Consider the following 21,830-nt stretch of genomic DNA (forward strand, 5'->3'; position numbering starts at 1 on the left):
TATTATACTTCCTCACTACGTCAATACGGTATTAAATAATAAAACTAGTCGTGCATTAATGGAAACAAGGTGTTCACGTGCTCTTGTGCTCTTATTGACGCACTGCCACTGTGTCTACGTATGATATATATACATGCTAAAAATTTTCATGCTTGTCACCCAGATATTTTCTCAGTTATGCCTCTTTAGTCCCCCATCAGGCACCTTCCCAGGTGGCGGTTTGGGGAACTTTCTTTAGATATGGAAGGAAACCAGGGAAATAAAATACCCGGAGTGGACCAGAACTAGCTAAGGGAAGGAACCCTGACAGAAAACCAAGGGAAGAGAGATCTCTTAGCCGTAGTGAAGGCAGTCTCTCTAGGGCGAGAGTATGCCCGAAGTCAAGTCCTCTGGTCCTCCTGGTTGAGGGTTGAGCGTAGGGCCAGCAAACCTACCTAGGACAAATTTTTAAGCTACATTGCCTAATCCAAAGAAGAAAAAAGGACGGTTTTTTGGACATCGACAATGGCTAAGGAAAAGGACTATTCTTATGGGGACATGGAATGTACAAAGTATAACTGGAAAATTAGAAGTTGTTTATAAAATTAAAAAGAAAGATTTAGATGTGATTGTACTTACTGAGACAAAAAAGAAAGGAAAGGGACAAGCGGAAGTAAATGGATATATTCAAATTCAAATCCTAAATAAAAAGGTGGTCTTCGAACGGATCCCGGCCCACTGCGGACTGAATAGTAACGAGAAAGCAGATATGTTAGCAAAGAAAGGAACTAAAATCAACCCAAAAACAAATTTCAAGTTCACATATGAATCAATAAAACGAGTCATAAAAAGAATAAGTAACAGCGAACAGGCAAAACATCAAAATTCAAAATGGAAAGAATCATTCAAAGATCCAAAACTAATTCCTGATCTACCTCGAAAATCTGCCGTGACCATGTTTAGATTGATTACTGGTCATGATTGCCTCAGTAAACACCTCCATCATATTGGAGTACTGAATTCACCTAAATGCTTACTGTGCACCAGAGAAGAGGACATGGAGATGGAGCACCTGGCTAATTGTGAAACTCTTAGGACATTTGTGGACCTTCCATCAAAATATTGGGAAGCAAGAAGGATGATGGCTTCATTGTTAAATCCAGAGCATTAGATACACACACACATATTCATCTGTGGAGTGGTATAGATATAACAGAGAGGGCTAGAGCAGGTGTTTCCATTGTAATCAAAAAGAAATGGAAGAAGAATTTATTAAATTGGAAGTTAATAAATGAAAGATTTTTAAAGATAATTTTTATTTTTTTTAAATTACATTAGAAGTTATTGGGGTATACGCTCCAACAAATGACTCCTCAATGAGCATAAAAGATGAATTCTTTGAAAATTTGAATATAATCATGGATACGTGTTCTAATATCCATGAACAGGGCGGACGCAGGATTTTTTTTCGGGGAGGGATTTGAGGAGATAGTAAAAATGGAGTAATGAGAAATAAGTTTATATACTCACAATTTGTTTCCGAGTCACAAACATTTACAAATTGGCCTGAGTAGCATAGTGGGTATAGCCTTCTGTGCTCGAAGTTGCGGGTTCTACCCCAACCCAGCTCGATGGCATTTAAGTGTGTTTAAATGCGACAGGCCTCATATCAGTCGATTTACTGGCATGTAAAAGAATCCTGAGGGAAAAAATTCCGACACACCAGCGACGCTGATATAACCTCGGCAATTGCGAGCGTTGTTAAATAAACCATAAGTTTATAATTTTAACATTTACAATGACTGCAATACAAAAACAATGACAGAATGACATTTACAGAAGAAGGCGACGAGGCTTCTTAGACATTTCATCCAGTACTTCATGAGCTTTTACTTCTACATTTTTATGTATATACATCAAGGCCAGTCCATTTAATCTGTCTGCTCCCATCGTGCTCCTCAAGTAAGTCTTCAAACGCTGCAATGTTGAGAACGACCGTTCTGGTGTTGCTGTAGTTACAGGCAATGTGCAGAAAAGTTTCAGCGCCTTGCGAGTGCAGGGAAAAATAATTTCATTGCACCTGTTCAAAGATGATATAAAAACAGTAGATATTAGGTGAAGATTTTTCTGATCAAGGAAATTTCTTCTCCACATCCTCAATTCATTGAAGAAAGACTCTGGTGATGCATAGCATCATTGGGTCACTTATTTACTACAGCCTGAACAGCAGTTTCTAAATCTTCATCTGATGCTCGCACTATATTTTTAGGCAGAAAAGTTTGTATGGACTTTAGGATTCCCTTATGATTTAAAAACCTGTCCTTGAGCTGACTAATGAAATAGTCTAAGAAGAGAAGGAAAATTAAAAGCCTAAAATACTCTTCATGACTCTCTGTCTTGAAGTAAGAACGCTGTGTTTGTCTTCCTGCAGTTCTTGGAATTTAACATTTTAGCAAAGAGAATTTACGTGGAAAACTCTCTAATTCCTATGTACATTCACGAATTAAAATTAATATTATTTTTGTTTCTTGTTTCATATTTTTCTCAAAATTTCGGGAGGGGATATATCCCCTTAATCCCCCCCCCCCTTGTATCCGCCCATGTCCATGAATTATTAGTTTTAGGAGACTTTAATAGAAGATTGGGCAAAAGAAAGAATGATGAAATAGTAGCGGGTAATAACGGAGAGGAAGAAGAAAATGATAGTGAAGGAAGATTGATAGAATTGTGTATAAGACAGAATTGTATGATAATGAATACATTCTTCGCTCACTTCAATTACCGTATAAGACCTGTGTATTGAAAACAGAATACCTTACCATACATAATATAGTTGCACTTCATGAGTTGAGTGTTATGACTATTGCTGATGTTACTAATGATATACTGAAATATTGCTGTTTCGTTAATAACCACATTAATGATATATTGAAATATTGTTATTTCGTTAATAACCACTTCTTCATTCAGCTTTGTTGACCGAAGGGTAATTTTCGATATCTCAACAACTTATTGAAACACTTAGTTTTCACGATTCAAAGGCTTTGCATTCTACTGATACTATAATCTTACATGTCGGTATGTTCACAGTTGTAACCAACGCTCGGGTATGGGTGCTCAACAGGCAAGTGTTCCAACAAATAATGATGCGTACCCGCCTTAAAGATATAGAAGACAAAGTCAAGTTCCTGCGCAGTCATCCCCTTCTTAAGGACCTCAGTACAGAAATCCTAGCAAAGATGTCAGATCTTCTGAAAGTAGTAAGTAGCAACTTAATAGTACATTATGCAACGAGCCTATAATGGTAGTAATTAAGACGCGAGTATGTTTGTTTATGAAACGAGCGCGAGTTTCATAATTTTCATACGAGCGTCTTAATTACCATTATAGGCAAGTTTCATACGTACGACTTTTTATGCTTGACCATATTTCTAACTTGAAATTATTCATAAGTATTCATGTTATGGTTATGTAAGTGAGGAGCGGAACTGACCTGAATTGTGAGATGTGCGCAGACGCGAAAGTATTGATTTTTTCCGAGGCACGAATGTCATTGACCTTGATATAATCTAGAGAATAACATGAACATTAGTCTTGATATAACCTGGAAATTGATTTAGAATTGAAAAACGAGATGACTAATTGAATTTATTTTAATATTATTTACAATTAACGCTAATTATTATAGTAACAGAACATAACCTTCTGTGACAGTATTGGATTTCCAACCTCCGTGACTTTTTGTTAATTGTCTTCCGATTGCATATCCGAGAATAATCGATACTTGCTGTTTTATAATTGTACAATGCTGATTTCTCATTGGCTGAACAACTGAATTATAATGAATAGGTGTACTTTAATGAGGTGCATTAAAGGGCTACTACCAGGTGTATAATTATAACATTTCGACATGGTCGGGCATAAAACTTCATACGGGTAGCAAGAAAATAAACCAAAGAGATATAAAAATGTTCTACAAACCCCTATCACCAAAAATAAAGCCAACTTAAAATATTTGGTAACTGAGTTCTGGGGCCATCTGTTAAAGATCTATATAAGCTAAAATCTGTTGTACGGTATTTGCGTTTATAAATGTTATCATAATAGCCTACACTAAAAACAAACATTTGAGTTGTGTACCATTTCGATGAACGATCGAAGTTCATTTTCTGGATAAGTTAGTATTGCCGAGGTTTTACATCATTTATGCTTATACATTTCTTTAATTCTGATTTTGAAGAATAGGCTATAGCAATTTTAAACACAAATCATGAAGATACATCGAAATGGAAACAGAGGAAGTAAAAATACTGATAATGAAGAAAAAATTATTACCATTAGAATGACTGAAAAGAAGAAATCAAAGGTAAAAGGTTTATCCAGCATTAAAGAAACATCTGTATACTTACTTCTATACAGTTTCAGTTCCACTAGAAACATGACAATAACTTACAAATGAAGAATCACATTTTGTATATAAGTGAATATAATTTTATTGTAAATAGTAACACAATCTTATATACAGCTACAGCATGACAAATCAAATAATTTACAATTTCAAGAGAACAGAGCCTTCCTACCTCTTAGGTTGCATTGGGCAAAGCATAACAACATGAGAATATTCAAAATCTGTAAATGGAATGCTCTCTGTAATGAAGATAAAAATGTTGATTAGACACCATATTGAATTCTTTCTTAGTCACCCTGCTAGATCAGTTGACGGAGTGCTGGCTTATGACGACTATGACCTGAGTTCAAATCTCTGCAGTACCATTATTGTATTTGTGGAGGACAAAGATAATGTTGTGAAAGTTTTTCTCAGAGTTCTCCCGTTTTCCCTTTATCATTTCACAAACACTCTCCACAATTCCCCTTTCATTATCATTTCTTTTTGGAATACTTGGGCACCACTTGTCTTCGCGTGATGGCAAATTGATCGTCTGCCATGATGGGTAACATTTCATGCTGTTTGTCCGAAGGTTGATAGGATGGCAATGGTGGGGGATTATAGACGACTCCTCGATTTACATCAGGTGTATTGGAGCCCCTAACAGGGATATGACAACTCATGTAGATCTGTCAAGTATGGTAAATCACCACTAGGGATATGGTATACAGATCTGATGGCTAGTGAGGAATGAATATTGTGGTGGATGGTGAACCCAGCTTAGCTGGGCAGCACAACCAGCATGCAATTCAGTCCATCACGAATGCATGAAAAACTTCAGGCTGAAGTGCTTAGAAATACTCCATGTCCCACCTGATAAATACTTCTATAGCTCTATATCGAATCCTTTCCACGAAGGACAGAAAAATCTGTCATCTTCTTTATGAACTAATAACGAACTCGAAAGAGAAATACTTTAATGAGGTTTAATGCAATATATTATACAGTGTCTTCTGATATCAGTGGGTTGCAGTCGCACTAGGGCTGTGTCTGGTTGGGATTATTCCGAGATCTTAGGCCTCCCCAACACACTAGATAATGAAATATCTTATGTTAAACTGTTAGGTTTTTACTTGGATCCAAAATTAGGATGGCACAAACACATAGCAAGTATATGTACTAAATTGTCGAGGGTAATTTTTGGTTTTAGGAAGTTAAGGCCATTGGTTTCAACAGAAACTCTCAGTCAGGTATATTTTGCACTGTTTGAATCTCACATTAACTATGGAATTCATATATGGGGAAGTGCAACAGGAGTCAACAGCGTCTTATTACTGCAAAAACGAGCACTGAGAGTAGTATTCAATAAAAATACCAAGGAATCATGTAGACCACTATTTCCAGAGTTAAAGGTAATGACAGTTTACAATATATTCATTTACAGAACCTTGATATTCCTTAGATCCGACATAGATCTTTATCAGACTCGATCAGATATACATTCCTTCAACACTAGAAATAAAGATAAATTAGATTACACAAGGTGCAGATTGAGTGTGAGCTCAAATACCTGCTTTTTTAATGGCATAAATATATTTAATAAGTTACCATTGGAGGCGAGAAAGTCCTTCATACATAGATGGTTGCTGTACAGACCTTTTTATTCAGTGAATGAATTCATGGAGTGTGATGTAAATATTGTATTTTAGAAATGTAACCCTTTCTTTATATTTTAATTTTTGTCTCTTTGTATTTTAATCATACCTTTTGTCCTTATATAAATGTGTTAACCTACAGCATACTCTGTTTATCTCACAGTGTTTGTTTTGTTTATTTCTCAGTGTTTGTTTTTTTGACTATGTATGTTTATTTGCTTATAATTATTTGTTTACTTGTCTATATTTATTTGTGCTAAGTTTGTTTGTGCATGTGTGAGTGTATGTGTCCATGTGTGTGTATTATCGAACCTGACGATGTCATATCCAGGCCTTGTACACTGGTTTCTGACAAATAAATATTATTATTATTATTATTATTATTATTATTATTATTATTATTATTATTATTATTATTATTATTATTTTCCTAATTGTAAGGCGAATATCAGGTAATCTCATAGGATATGGCACCTTCGGACTCATTTTACCAAAGCATCATTTCTCTATCATCAATTCCATTTGAGTAATCTAGTTGATAGAGTGTCGTCATAATTAATAATAAGTAAAGATATCCCCTTTATAAGTCATAAAGGTTCTTGGGATACAGTACACGAGGTAGAATTCTGTGCTTTCTTGACCATGGCACTAGAATGCGGTGGTGAGGTGCTGTGGTCGGCACCATGCTTCAACCGCTTTTTACCTGGTATACTCAAATTTATAGGAGGCTGAACAAACGTCTGGGCCGTTTTGATAATTTTGCCAATGAGAAAAATCGCGTCACTACTCGGGATTGGACCCAGGACCTTTCGGTCCGTGGCCACTTGCTCTACCAATTGAGTTACCTGGCCTCCATCATAATAATAATAGTAAATGCTAATGGCTTCATTGCTAGATGCAAAGCATTGAAACAACAACGACATAACAATAAATAACAATAAAAATACTTACTGGCTTTTAAGGAACCCGCAAGTTCATTGCCGCCCTCACATAAGCCTGCCATCGGTCCCTATCCTGTGCAAGATTAATCCAGTCTCTACCATCATATCTCACCTCCCTCAAATTCATTTTTATATTATCTTGACCACCTCTGTGGTGTAGGGGTCAGCATGCTGGTCTCTTACGCAGATGGCCCGGGTTCGATTCCCGGTCGGGTTGAATTTCCTAGTTGAGGTTTTTCAGGGTTTTTCCTCAACCGTAAGGCAAATGCCAGGAAATTCGGGCCATAATATCCCTGAAAATCACCGGCCTCATTCATCACCGAAATCATATTCATAACAAATCAGTCATACATATACAGTCGCCATCTAGTTCACAACAATAGAACCAGTCTCAACAATAGTACACAGGCCTTCGGATTTCAACTAAAGATTAACTCGCGATATGACCAAAGATGTTAAAGTGAGTATAAATAACAGCAAGGCAAAAAAAATATATATATATATCTTCCCATCTATGTCTCGGCCTCCCCAAAGGTCTTTTTCCCTCCGGCCTTCCAACTAACACTCCATATGCATTTCTGGATTTGCCCATACGTCCTACATGCCCTACCCATCTCAATAATAATAATAATAATAATAATAATAATAATAATAATAATAATAATAATAATAAATCTTTAAAGTACAGTACTGTATATGGTAATGGCTGTAAATATAAAATGCTTGTGAATTAAGGATCAATAGTAATAACATTATTATTATTATTACTACTACTACTACTACTACTACTACTACTACTACTACTACTACTGCTGCTGCTGCTGCTGCTGCCGCTGCCGCCACCGCTGCCGCCACCGCTGCCGCCACTGCTGCTGCCACTGCTGCTGTCACTACCACCACCACCACCCCCCCCACCACCACCACCCCCCCACCCCCACCACCACCACCACCACCACCACCACCAACCCCACCACCACCACCAACCCCACCACCACCACCACCAACCCCACCACCACCACCACCACCACCACCACCACCACCACCAACCCCACCACCACCACCAACCCCACCACCACCACCACCAACCCCACCACCACCACCACCACCCCCCCACCACCACCACCACCACCACCACCACCACCACCAACCCCACCACCACCACCACCACCACCACCACCACCAACCCCACCACCACCACCACCACCCCCCCACCACCACCACCACCACCACCACCACCACCACCACCACCACCCCCCCACCACCACCACCACCACCACCCCCACCACCACCACCACCACCACCACCACCACCACCACCACCACCACCAACCCCACCACCACCACCACCACCACCACCACCACCCGTGCTACTGTGCAGCATTCATTTGCACAAACCCATAGCACTTCTTCCGTATGAAATTTGCTGTGTGCCTGCACTTCAGTTCTATTTCAACCTCCAAGTCATTCAAGAATGCTTGGGATAGTGCAACATAAAACTGCTCATGACTGAATACAGGTTCTGTTAAATAATTGCCTACTTCATCTAATATCTGGCCTTGAGCTTTATTGATCATTATAAAACGTATTGGAAATTGCCTTCTTTTGAACGAAAATGGCAAAGAAGGATCTGATGGCATTACATCAATGCGAGGAAGCAGTATTCTTCGGTCAACATTTACATCAGTAATAATGCTTAGATCTAAACACTTATCATACATACTGCAAACTATAAGTCGAGTGCCATTCAACAGGCATTGCGAAACATTAAGAATTCTCAATAACATCACAATAGAACCTTCTTTCAATTGTGAAATATGAAGTGTCAATCCATTCATATCTAAACTGTTCAGGAATTCACTTGGAAACTACAAAATGTTCGCTCTCATTCTCAGTAATTAAGTTTATTATTCACACTGATGTAACTCCTCAATGCTTTTAGAATAAGGTGTGGAAATATATCATTGATTTCGTTACAAGGTTCACTTTTAGTGCTTAATTAGCTATTAAAAAAAAACAAGATATACCTTTCAGTGCGGCTACTTCATTTCACTATATTTCAATGATATCACTTTCAGAATTTATTGAGGGTGGTAAATCGACCAAGTCTGGTTTTTGGTAATCAGCATGGGGGTATTCGCCATTACTAATTTGTAGTAAGAAGTTGGCAAAGTCACATTCCTTTGGTTTCGCTGGCATATTTTTACTAAATTTAAGTACGTATGTTGAATATTGGCCGCAAAGGAGATGACCGTATGGAATTTTGGACAATGGTTGCTCTTGATCCGTGAGGCACAATAGGCAATACCTGCCTGAAATCATCTTTAAAAACTATAATTTTGCCGCAAAATGGCACATCATTATTCATTATATTCTTGAGCAGACGATTTATACACACTAACGCATGCATATTAGCCATAGATGCTTCATTCCAGATCATTGGCTTTGCTGAACGAATATGAGAAGCCTCTTTGCTATTAACTTTTACACCTGAGAAAGAACCTTCATGTAAATTTAGAGGTAATTTGAATTAACTGTGTACAGTACAGTATTAAGGTATCGGTAGTAACATTGCTGCAATACCATCCTATGCAACAGAAATTATATTTAGTCCAAATTTGTGTAATTGTGAATGAAACATTGGTAAACAAAGGTTTTCCCAGTGCCAACTGGGCCATCAATGAAATAAATATGCATCACTGATACTTCCATCATGTTTTGTACCAAGTCCATAATTTTAGTAATTATAGTGCGTTGTTCTTCATTTGTTTGGCCTATCATCCATTTTAACTGATCCTCATTAATTTGCGAAAAGTTCACTGGCAAATCTGACTGAGGTAAGACATCAGCAATGGTTGGCAAATCGAGAGGAGATCTAGAAAGGCCAAGCAGTTTTAATGTATTAGAAATGTCTGTAAGAGCAAACTGATGAGCAATATTACGGTAGGTGAGAACAAAGATAATCTTCTGATTATGGCTTCTTACAATTTATTCCACAACGGGGTTACATTGGAAGGGGCTTGAAAGATACATAATATGTAGAAAAATACAGTAACTGTTTTAGTTTCAATTCTCGCGTTTTAGTGCAAGTCACATCATTTTCATGCCACCACGGTGGTCTAGTGGCTAGAGTGATGAACTTATTATCCTGTGGACTCAGATTCAATTCCTGACATACCTCCGATTTTAACTTCTACTGGGCAAGTCCGTGGTTCCAGGTATCACAGGGGTTTTCTTCGGGAACTCCGGTTCCCTGTGTCATCATAACAAATCTCCATCATCATCTCATGTCATCACATATGTAGCGTAGACCAGTCTCCTATGGCACACGCTGGGCAACGACTCTGTAGGTAAATTGGTCAACATAACTGGCTTCATATGAGTGATTGACGTAAGCTGTGTCCACCATTAGTTAAAAAGAAACATCGTTCTCAATTAGGATAAGCTTCAGAGACTGTCGGACATTGTCTAGTTTCAAAAATAAATTGTTGTTGTTGTTTTCTAATGCCAGGTGTTTGACAACAAAGTCATTTGACCTCTCGCACTTCAATATTTTTCAAAGATATTATCATGGCCAGCCACTGAAGCACAGAGTTTGAGGTGTTCCGAATCCATTTCTTGAACTCAAAAATAAATTAAAATTGCACTTTTTTAATTCAGATTCTTTTCACTTATAAGCCCTTTTCTTTGCGATAGTTTTGTAAAAATATAGGCTATATATTTCTTCCCTTTCTTTCCCCTTTTTGTTCTCTTTATCAGCCGATGAATTTATTATCATAGCCTTTTTATTGTGAATTTTATTTAATATTCGTATTTATTTTCTTTTTTATTATTATTTTATTAAATTCCATTTTATTATATTCTACCTTACGTTTTCCATATTAACCATTTGTACCAAATGAGTTACTTTTACTATATTCCAATGTATTTTACTTTCTTTTTTCTAGTATTGTATTATTTTCATGCTGTTTAGTGTCGATTTTATTATGCTGTTATTATTATTATTATTATTATTATTATTATTATTATTATTATTATCTCAATTCTTCAAAATCGCATGTCACTGTTTAAACACCAAATTACCTTTCGTCTCGTTTCTCTTATCTATACTCTAACCACGACGTAAATACCAGATCACTTATCTGTGGCACGCTAAGTATACCTCTTCATAGAACATCTTGTTATTCATCATCTTTTACAATATCCACCTCGCGTCAATGGAATTCCTTGTCACAAAGTATTAGGGGCTGCAAGACAATAAACACCTTTAAGAACAGCTTAAAAGATAACCTTATTAGCATTTCACTCCAATCATACTGATTTAAACTATCACTGACTACATTGTTACTTTTTTCTTTAGACATCATCCTGATTGTGCTGTATTTTAATTGTCTCGTAATAATCTCTTTCTATTATCTAATATTATTTGAAATATATTAACATTCTATGTATTTTAGTTTAATTCTGCTACACAGTTTATTTCAGTGTTTAATTAATAGTTCATAGTATTTTGTTATTTAATTTGTAAATAACTTTTGTATACATGTAACTCTCATCTAAATCAAATTGTTGGATTCTTTGTAAGTTCATGCATATGTATATACACTTTTTGCTGGTTGAGTGGAAGAGAAGGCCTTACGGCCTTAACTCTGCCAGCTAAAATAAATCATTATTATTATTATTATTATTATTATTATTATTATAAATGTTTTTTGTCTAGCTTTTTTCGTTCCTCTATCAAGATCTATCTTAGTGTTATCAGTGTTATTACTACAGAACTGTCGCGAATCGTCTTTTACTGTTTCTTTATTGATAGCTTTTCTCTCCATCATCACACTCGTTTACTTGTATGTAAAATGATAAACTTGCAAAAAATCTCAGTTAGTTTTAAAGAATTTTCTATGTTTACATAGTCACACCAAACAGAAAATTTAAAAAATAACACATTTTCTTCTTTCATAATTTTAGCACTCAATACTTCTATAGCCATGTAGGTTATACCAATTTCCAAAGCCTTCTCCTCAACATTGCATAAAAACAAAACACAACCTATTAATTCAGCTTTATTAGTTTTTATATTAAAACAAGAAGTGCTCAGAAGCAAAGGGGTGTAAGTGCATTTACATTATTTTTCATGAAATGTGATTAAAAGTTACTAGGCATTCGTAAATTCTGTGAAGTTTTAATTTTAAATATTAAAAAGATAAATTCCTTTATCACTGAAATGTTAAATGCTTTAGAGTTTACCCTGGATGCACTTAAATAATTTTTTTAGAAATGTCACTTACACCCTTTGCTTCTAACCGCTTTGGCATAATCTGTTCACATTTTACTTAAACTGAAATATCTCGAGATCTAATAAAGCTACGATAATGTACACTGGCCTTTAACACTTGGGGCTTTATGCATTATCAACTGAGCCCAAATTTACTTTATTCGGTCAATTTAGACCAAAGTTATGTTGGAATATCGCTCAAATACATGTTCCACCATAGCTCTGGTCAAAATTAGGGCTCAATCGATAATGCATAACATCCCGAGTGTTTTAAGCCCAATTAGCCTGCGTTATCATAGCTCCATTAGATCTCGAGATATTTCAGTTTAAGTACAAGGCGAACAGATTTGCCAATTGAAGGGGTCAGAATGTTATAGTTCTAAGTCACAAAGACAGAATTTTACAGGAGAGTGTATTGAAAGTTTGAAGTCCAGTGCTATTAGGTGCGGTATCACAATTTCACCAGGGTATACTTACGTCATTTGTTGGGTAAATTTTATAATATTCTACTAGTAGATGCCCCATATGTATAAGAAATGAATTCGGACAAAAAAACTATTTTTGTTAAAAGTGTAGTTTGGACTATCTCATTCTCACTACTTCAATTACCGATATTTTAATATATAGATTATATATTATATTATATATATTATAATATATAGATGCTTTAGCAAAGAAGGGCAGCACTGCTACTTACAGACTGGTTGCTAAATCTACGTATTACTCTGTGAAAAGATTTGTTACCGGTAAATCTACATACTTAGATTTCAACAAATAAAATCAAATCTTCATCTTACGATGTTTGGATGACGTATATACGTCCGTTGATGTGACATATTAATGAATTAAATACTATTATAGTCACAATCATGCCATGGTATGAAAGAAAAATTTCACAACCTCGAGCGGGAATCGAACCTGCGACTTCCTGTTCTCCGGTCAGGCGCTTTACCACTGAGCCCACTGAGCTTTCTTTCCACCCATAAGCAGTGCTGACTAAGATCAGAAGCTATGGACAGTACTCTATAACAGAGTCGCCAGTATGAAAGGATAATTCCGAGCCTTTGGCGTGAGACGAACTCGATAGCTCAGTGGTAGAGCGCCTGACTGGAGAACAGGAAGTCACAGGTTCGATTCCCGCTCGAGGTTGTGAAATTTTTCTTTCGTACCATGGCATGATTGTGACTATAATAGTATTTAATTCCTAAATAAAATCAGGTAACACAATCTCAAAGGAAAAATTGGAATAATTGATTAAATGGCGATCTTACTCGTGTTAATTATGTAAGCATGTGCGGCTTACAGCTGTTTTGGTGCTACTTGACACCATCCTCAGAGCCTTCTGTGTCTTGGTGCCATCTCAACTTCGCTGCCTGTTGAGATGGCGCCGAGACACAGAAGGCTCTGAGGATGGTGTCAAGTAGCACCGAAACAGCTGTAAGCCGCACAAGCTTACACAATTAACACGAGTAAGATCGCCATTTAATCAATTATTTATATTCAAGTGTTAAAAGTAGTGTACGAAAGATTCAACATGGAGAAAATGGAACTCTCTGCATCATAATCCACAGTTAATTCCCGATTTACCACGAAAATCGTCTGTAGCTGCATTTAGATTGGCAACAGGCCATGACTGTTTGGCCAAGCACCTGCATAGAATTGGAATATATCAGTCCCCTAACTGCCCATTGTGCAACTCAAACCAAGAAATGGATTCGGAACACCTCAAAATCTGTGCTTCATTGGCTGGTCATGATAATGTCTTTGAAAAATATTGGAGTGCAAGAGGCCAAATGACTTTATTGTCAAACGCCTGGCATTAGAAAATAACAACAACAGATTATTATTATTATTATTATTATTATTATTATTATTATTATTATTATTATTATTATTATTATTATTATTATTATTATTGTCGTTGTTGTTAATAGGCTTACATATATGTATATGTATATTTTGTACAGATAATCAGTGGAGTGTGATAGGCTACATGCTCAGTTGTTTATATAATTTTCAATAAATTATAACAACTTTTATTTGTGTTACTACAATGAAAGCATGGATCTAACTTTCTGAAAATAAAAGTTTTATATTTTACTGGAATGCTGAGAACTTCTTTTCATGTAGACACTTAATTTTCTTTCCAAGTATTACAGTAAGAAAGTGACAATACATTCCATTTACTTACGTAGGATACTACTTCTTTTTTTTTTTCAGGAGTTTTTCCCACCTGGACATTGTATCATAAAACAAGGTGATAAGGGAGATAAGTTCTATATCATCAGTGGTGGAAATGTGAAGATAACTAAACTTCAACCAGGTGTGTCACTGCATCACATGCCATATATTGTAGAGGATTTTATGTCTTTAGGTCTTACATGAAAGTACCGGTACCGGTACTATACTTCGCACGAAAACATGACGACCTTCCTTCATCCCCTTCACCAGTTAACTGCAGGCACGCGCAAGGGATAAACCCTTAGCCGAGTTTCCAATTCTTGAAGTCATTGTGATTTGCGAACGTTTTTCAAACTGCGATTTTCAGAAAGACAATATTATCTTTGTAAATATACCTTAATTTATAATTACTAAAACAAAATTGGTATAAAAATGAACAAACTTATTTTAAAAACACTTTATATTTATATTTTCACTAACATGTTTTGCCTAAATAAACAAAGAAATGCAGACTTCTATAATAAGTGTTAAATTCTCATGTTATTGAAGTTCCAGAATTTTATACTTAATTAAGAATGTTGCGCTGGTAAAATTTTCTGAAACTGTGATCATTGAATAGTTATAGAATTTATAGTACAAAAGAGTAAAGTTAGATTTTATCAGCTTCGCCTTGGGTGATAATTTCCACGAACGCATAAAATCTGTTTACTCTAGTATGCTATACAATATTTTATTCATTACTGGTATGTAAATTTAATTTTAAATTGTAGGGCTTTTCTTTGTACTGTGTTGTTGGCGAAGAAGTTCATATATATTCATTTTACTATTGCTAATATGTTGGTTGTCATGTAGAGAGTGATTTATAAACATTTAATTCACTATTGTAAGTTAGAAAACTTTTAAGCACTGCTGTGAATAATGTCATTATTTAGGTTGCTAAGGACGGTGTTGCTGTTGGCGATATCTCTTTCGCGTACTGTTCACATACTGTTCGGCGAAGTAAATCACGTATAAAATCGTCTATCTTACCGAATTCTGTTTTAATTTGTTTATTTTCTCTTTAGTTGGTGAACCGTAATTCTTGATTTCTATGCCCATATATCCAACTCCGCCGGTTGCGTCCGATGTTAAGTGATTAAGATTTATACTTATTAAACTGCCTGAACTTTCGATTACTTTATGGATAGAATTTCTAACGTTAGACACAATTTTAACACTTTTTTTCTTAGGTATGCTCCTCTGCAAATAAGATATTCTGTTTTCTTCGACGGTGTTATTTGTTCTTGTGATGGTCCTGGATCTTCAGGTGTATCAGGAGGCCTGGCTGCGGATCATCTGCTCCAACACTCATTAATCATGGCCGGAATAAATTAGACATATTGAAGTGCACAACGGTATAAAACAACACGTCGACAAAGACACTGAGAATGGGTGAAACCCAACAGGTAGAGGCAATGACTACTAGATTTGGCAATGCTGGGATCTATTGTATTTCTGCCACGCTGCTAGGGGTTGAGTAGGGGATGGGGGTTTATGAGAGATTACCAATTCCAAGAAGAGAGGCCGTCATGTTTCCGAGCCAAGTATAATATGTAATTACAGTAGAACCTCTATTATCCGTGGTAATAAAGACGGTGGACTGGATGGTTAATCGAAAAAATCGAATAATCCGCACCATAAAATATTTTCATAAATTAAGTGCTTATTACAGTTTTGTAATTTCCTCCGTAATGTTGTGTTTAACACGCTAGATAATGGAAAAAAATTACTAATTTGTCTGGTTATCAATGGTGGGTTTATAAGGGCCAAAGAAATTCCTTGTAGTGTTTGTTTGCGAAAAGATAGGAATAGTAGAGGTCTCATATTGTAGATTTACATACTTTATACACTTTATCCTTGGTTTTCCTTAAATCGCGCAGTTTTAACGCCAATCTCACATTCTGATACGAAATGAGCCGCTGTTTCTCTTTTCCCGAAACTCTAAATTATTTGCATTTTTATTTCGATACTTAGAAAACATTTTTGACATCCGTGGAAGATATTTTGCATAGAAGATAAAAAGTACAGGCACTCGAACAGTAGGACAAGAACTGAATGCTGCACGGATTTGTTATAAATTGTGCGGAAGTTCTTGAGACCATTTCTTTGAAAGCAGGTAGTGACTATTTTACAAGTAACTGTTCTTATTGCCAGCAGTAGTACTATGTAAGAGTAAAGACTTTTAATAATAGCCCTACACTCTAGAAAAATTAGATAATAATGTCAGGTATAGTATTACATTTTTTCTGCAGCAAAGAAAGAAAGAAAAGAGTGAGAGAAAGGAAGGCGGATAATCCGCCGATTGGTTAATCAGGTGACGTATAATCAGGGTTCTACTATATGAAGGTACTGGTATATAGATCTTTATCTCTATTAATAACAGTATTATTATTATTATTATTATTATTATTATTATTATTGTTATTATTATTATTGTTATTAGTATTATTATGATCATCATCATCATTATCATCATCATTGTACGGTACTATCTTAGTTATAATCTTTATAACAATGTTATAAATTCATAAATATACCTACAGTATAATCAAAAACTAGATTAAGACCTAGAAATAAGATTGATTTCTAAAAACCTATATGGTGAATAAACTACACTATTACTACTACTATTACTACTACTACTACTACTACTACTACTATTACTACTACTATTACTACTACTACTACTACTACTACTACTACTACTACTACTACTACTACTACTACAACCACCACAACCACCACCACCACCATCACCACCACTATCACTATCACTATCACTACCACTATCGGTACCGGTACTATAATCTGAATCTATTTCTTGCTCGATATCATGTAATTACCCATCAAGAATTGCTAATTAATACACATTTGTAGAAATTCTAAAATTACTAAACTAGATAGATAAGTTGTAGACTGAAATATTACGTAATAAATAAATATTCTTTAAAATCAATTCAACTTATCTGAAACTGAACATTGACTTTTAAATGAAATACCGTAATTTGACACATTTCAGGAACAAATGTAGGTAGCTTACGATTTTGGCATATAATTGAACGAAGCACAGTAATTACCAGTGCTCTTTTAGGAGCCACCCATCACACATTATACGCAAAAAAACGGTCAGTGGAAGTAATGGTTCGATTAACGTTTTTAGCATTCAATATTCGATAAGCATTAAATGCTACTAAATTTAAAAAAAATTAAATAAAAACATTTAAACAGTTTGTTACTACTGATGCAATTTTAGTCACTTTGTATTATATTTTTGGTCCAGGGAAAATATATTTTAGTATTACTGCCATTATTTCCATTTTGAAGTAGGATACAAGTCAACAATATAAAACTGGCTGTTAAGTTAGAAGTTGGCAACTTTATGTCGATTATAACAACAATACATATCGATAGTAGCATTCATACCATTCAACCAATAAGGAGATTGGCCCCTGTAATGCATCTGTCCCTTAATTAATTGTTAAATTCTAAGCACTGCAGAAACACACATACACTCACACACATTCTTATTATCTCAAGTTCACATAAATTTCTGTGTAATCTCGTACAATACTGTATCTCAGTTAAAAAGTATTATAAACAGTTTAAAGTCAAGGAAATGATAAAAGGATACAAGGTGAGCCAATGAAATGGGCAATTTTCAGATTTGTATCTTTCCGGCTGTTGTCGAGTATTTTAATTGTTGCATGCAACAATCTATTCTTCATTCGATAGCATTTGTTTATAATGGATCGTTTGATGGGTGAACAACGTGCTTTTCTATTAAGGCATATATATTACATACATACATACATACATATTACAAAAAATAATGATAATTTCATTGCTGCACAATGGTTATTTCGATGTCATTACAATATCCATTGCAATGATCCGATACCATCAGCCCATGCAATAAAAATCTGAATTCAGAACTTTGAAGTAACTGATTTAAAGAAGAAATCTCCAGGTAAGCAAAGATCTGTATAGAAAACATAAATGCTGTAAGAGTTGCTATGATCCGTTGTCCTAAATGTTCTGCCCATCGTCATGCAATTTCACTTGCCTTGTCAAACACCAGTATACGAAGAATTCTTCATAAGGACTTACACACGCATCCATACAAAATTCAAATAGAGCAGACAAAATATGAGCGTATTCTGAATCTCACCGGTGAGCAATCCGATGGCATCACGGTGTTCCGAATTCCACCGATGACGTCATTGATGCTCCACTGGTGTCGCACTGGTGCCTTCAGCTTGCAGAGGTGGTGGCAGTCTCCATCAGCCGCCATCAGTGAATCTGATTGGTTCTTGTATAGGGCGGGAATTAGCAGACGAATGACATCGTGCACTGTTGTGTCAAGGCGGTGTGTTCTGCTGTATTGTTTGTAATGAGCACAACGTAAAAACAATATGTTAATGGCTTATGAGCGAACATGTCAACGGACCAGTTATTACTACCGGTTCAAGAAATAAATTGTTTATGCTCTCTTTTCTTTGAACGAGATGGCAGTACGGAAATTTCGCAAAATTTTGCTAGCGTAGCACAGACAACAACTTATACAGTCGCCATGACAGCCATCAATCCTTCCAGCAGTTTTGTTCCTAATTCTCTGCAGCGTGACGACATTGTTGTCTACTGGTCCGGTGAGATTAGGAACATGCTGTATGCCGATAAAGTAAACCACATGACTTTGCCAACAATTCTTGGATCTAAATGTTAACAAAGACATTGTCCACAATATGCTGATGAGTGATGAAGCTCATTTTCATCTCTCTGGATCGTCAATAAACAAAACTTTCGATACTGGTCACAACTAACCCTTATGAAATGCATGAGGAACCATTACACAGTGTCAAAATCACTGTTTGGTGTGCAATAACGTCATTTGGAATCATTGGTTCTTATTTCTTTGAGGACGATAACGGAACATCTATTACAGTAACATCACAGCAATATGTCCGAACGATCCAAGAATTTTTGTCTCCACAAATTGCCAATAAACCTCTCATCAATAGAGACATGTGACTTCAACAGGATGGTGCAGCCAGTCACACGGATAGACTTAGAATCAAAGAATGTGTGCAATGAAATGGGTTTCACCTGCAGGATGTAGTGTCCAGAAAATAAGAATTTCATGAGGTACAGGTAAATGCTATTGTGTATACTTTAAATATGAAGTGAAAGTTTCGTTTCAACGTATCAGTGCAATAATTATTTAAGTTTTAAAATTGCCCATTTCATTGGCTCACCTTGTATATTTTTTTGTCGGAATATATTGGATTGGTGCATAAATTCGTAGCGTTTTTCTGTACTTTCGTTAATTTAATAGTACTATAATAACACAATAACATCCATTCTGAATCTTGCATACACTACTTTTAACACTTGAATATAATTAATTGATTAACTAGCGGACTTACTCATGTTAATTTTTTAAGATTTGTGCGGCTTACATACACACACTATTTGACTCCACTCTTCAACACCTTTCAACAATCAAACACACCCACATAACAGGCAGAGAAGTTCGAGATGACGCCGAGATCTAGTAGGCTCTGACGATGGTGCATGAAGCACTGAAACAGCTGTAAGCCGCACAAATCTTACAAAATTAACACGAGTAAGTCCGCTAGTTAATCAGTTAATTACAATAACATCCTTAACATTGTACTCACAATCCTCACTCACTTAGTCAGTAATGTACTCGCCTTCAGCGAACTGCCAATGTTCATGTAGGAGTTCGATTCCACGTCTGTAGAACTGCTGTGGTTTTGAGTTGAAGAAATCAGTGAGCCAAGTGTCAAGAGCGTCTTCATCAGGAAAGACTTGTCCCGGAACCAAACAATCACTGCTGCTGTGTTTTAGCGAACAACAAGGAGACTTGCCACCGCTGTTGAAAACAACCAACCTGTACGTTCAGTGTTGTTACTGCATGATAATGCACGTCCACATTCGACAAGATTGACCAGAGCAGTTATTGAAGAACTCGGCTGGGAAAGTATTCCGCATCCTCCCTATTCTCCCAGCCTCGCACCTTCAGATTTTCACCTTTTCCGCTCTCTCTCTCTAATCACATCCAGGGACATCATGAAAACGCTCTTGATACTTGGCTCACTGATTTGTTCAACTCAAAACCACAGCAGTTCTACAGACATAGCATCTAACTCCTACCTGAACACTGGCAGAATGTCATTGACACTGAAGGCGAGTAGACTACATTACTGTCCCCCTTATAAAAGATGTAGGTCATCCCATATTATTTGCAGATGACACAAGTATAGTAATTACAGCCAATAACTCCAACACATTCCAATCTTCAACAGAGGAAATTCTCTTCAAAATATGTGACTGGTTCTCAGTCAATAAATTAGTATTAAATTGTAACAAAACTAACATAATTCAATTTAAATCCTGTCCAAATTCAACCTCGCAAATTTCTAGCGCAATAATTAACAATAGATCCCTATTAGAAACAACAACAACCAAATTTCTTGGCTTAAAAATCGATAATGTATTAAATTGGAAAAATCATATTAAAGAAATTACCCCCAAACTAAATTCAGCTTGTTTTGTTATTAGATCTATGCAAAAGATAGTATATATCAATACCTTAAAAACAATATACTTTGCATACTTCCACTCGGTAATGAGTTTTGGAATAATATTCTGGGGAAATTCCACAGATAGTAACAATATATTTCTGTTACAAAAAAAGAGTAATTAGAATAATAGTAGGTGCGAAATCTAGGGAGTCGTGTAGGACTATTTTAAAAAAAACTACAAATAATGCCCATGGCTTGTCAGTATATCTTTTCATTAATAGTCTTCCTCGTATGTAATCGTGAAAACTTTGAAAACTAATTCAACAGTTCATAGCATAAATACACGTCAAAAAAATGACTTTCATACTCCATCGGCAAGTCTATCGTGCTATCAAAAAGGAGTGTGTTATATGGCAGTAAAAATTTTTAATAGCCTTCCTATCGATATAAAAAATGAAACTCAAAACATAAAATTATTTAGGGCCAAATTAAAGAAGTACCTAATTTCTCACGCCTTCTATTCTGTAGGTGAATTCATGACATTCAATAACACTTCATGAAACTGATACTAAAACTATGTGTTGTACTAGTAGACTATATTGTAAATCTCGTCTGTATATATTTCATCTAGACTGTGACTATAAATTAAGATTTTATAATAGTATTAAGTTTTTTGACTTGTTCCATATTCTAGCTGTAAGCATGTATGAATACCATGGAATGTTAATAAATACAATACAATACAATACTGACTGAGTGAGTGAGTGAGATTTTGAGTACGAAATTTATTTGTTTGTGCATGTGTGAGTGTACGTGTGCGTGTGTATATTAT

General features: G+C 35.8%; 1 protein-coding gene across 7 annotated transcripts in view; it reads left to right on the forward strand.

The window, feature by feature from the left end:
- The window catches only part of LOC138715483 (cGMP-dependent protein kinase, isozyme 1-like), a 280,131-nt gene that overhangs the window by 212,419 nt on the left and 45,882 nt on the right, over positions 1-21,830 (forward strand). For all 7 annotated transcript variants that reach the window (XM_069848430.1, XM_069848431.1, XM_069848432.1 and 4 more), the window contains 2 exons: positions 3,070-3,239; positions 14,454-14,556. In XM_069848430.1, the coding sequence (XP_069704531.1) occupies positions 3,070-3,239; positions 14,454-14,556 (273 nt within the window). The remainder of the gene's footprint in view (positions 1-3,069; positions 3,240-14,453; positions 14,557-21,830) is intronic.

This window comes from Periplaneta americana, chromosome 15, assembly GCF_040183065.1.
Source record: "Periplaneta americana isolate PAMFEO1 chromosome 15, P.americana_PAMFEO1_priV1, whole genome shotgun sequence".
NCBI lineage: Eukaryota > Metazoa > Arthropoda > Insecta > Blattodea > Blattidae > Periplaneta > Periplaneta americana.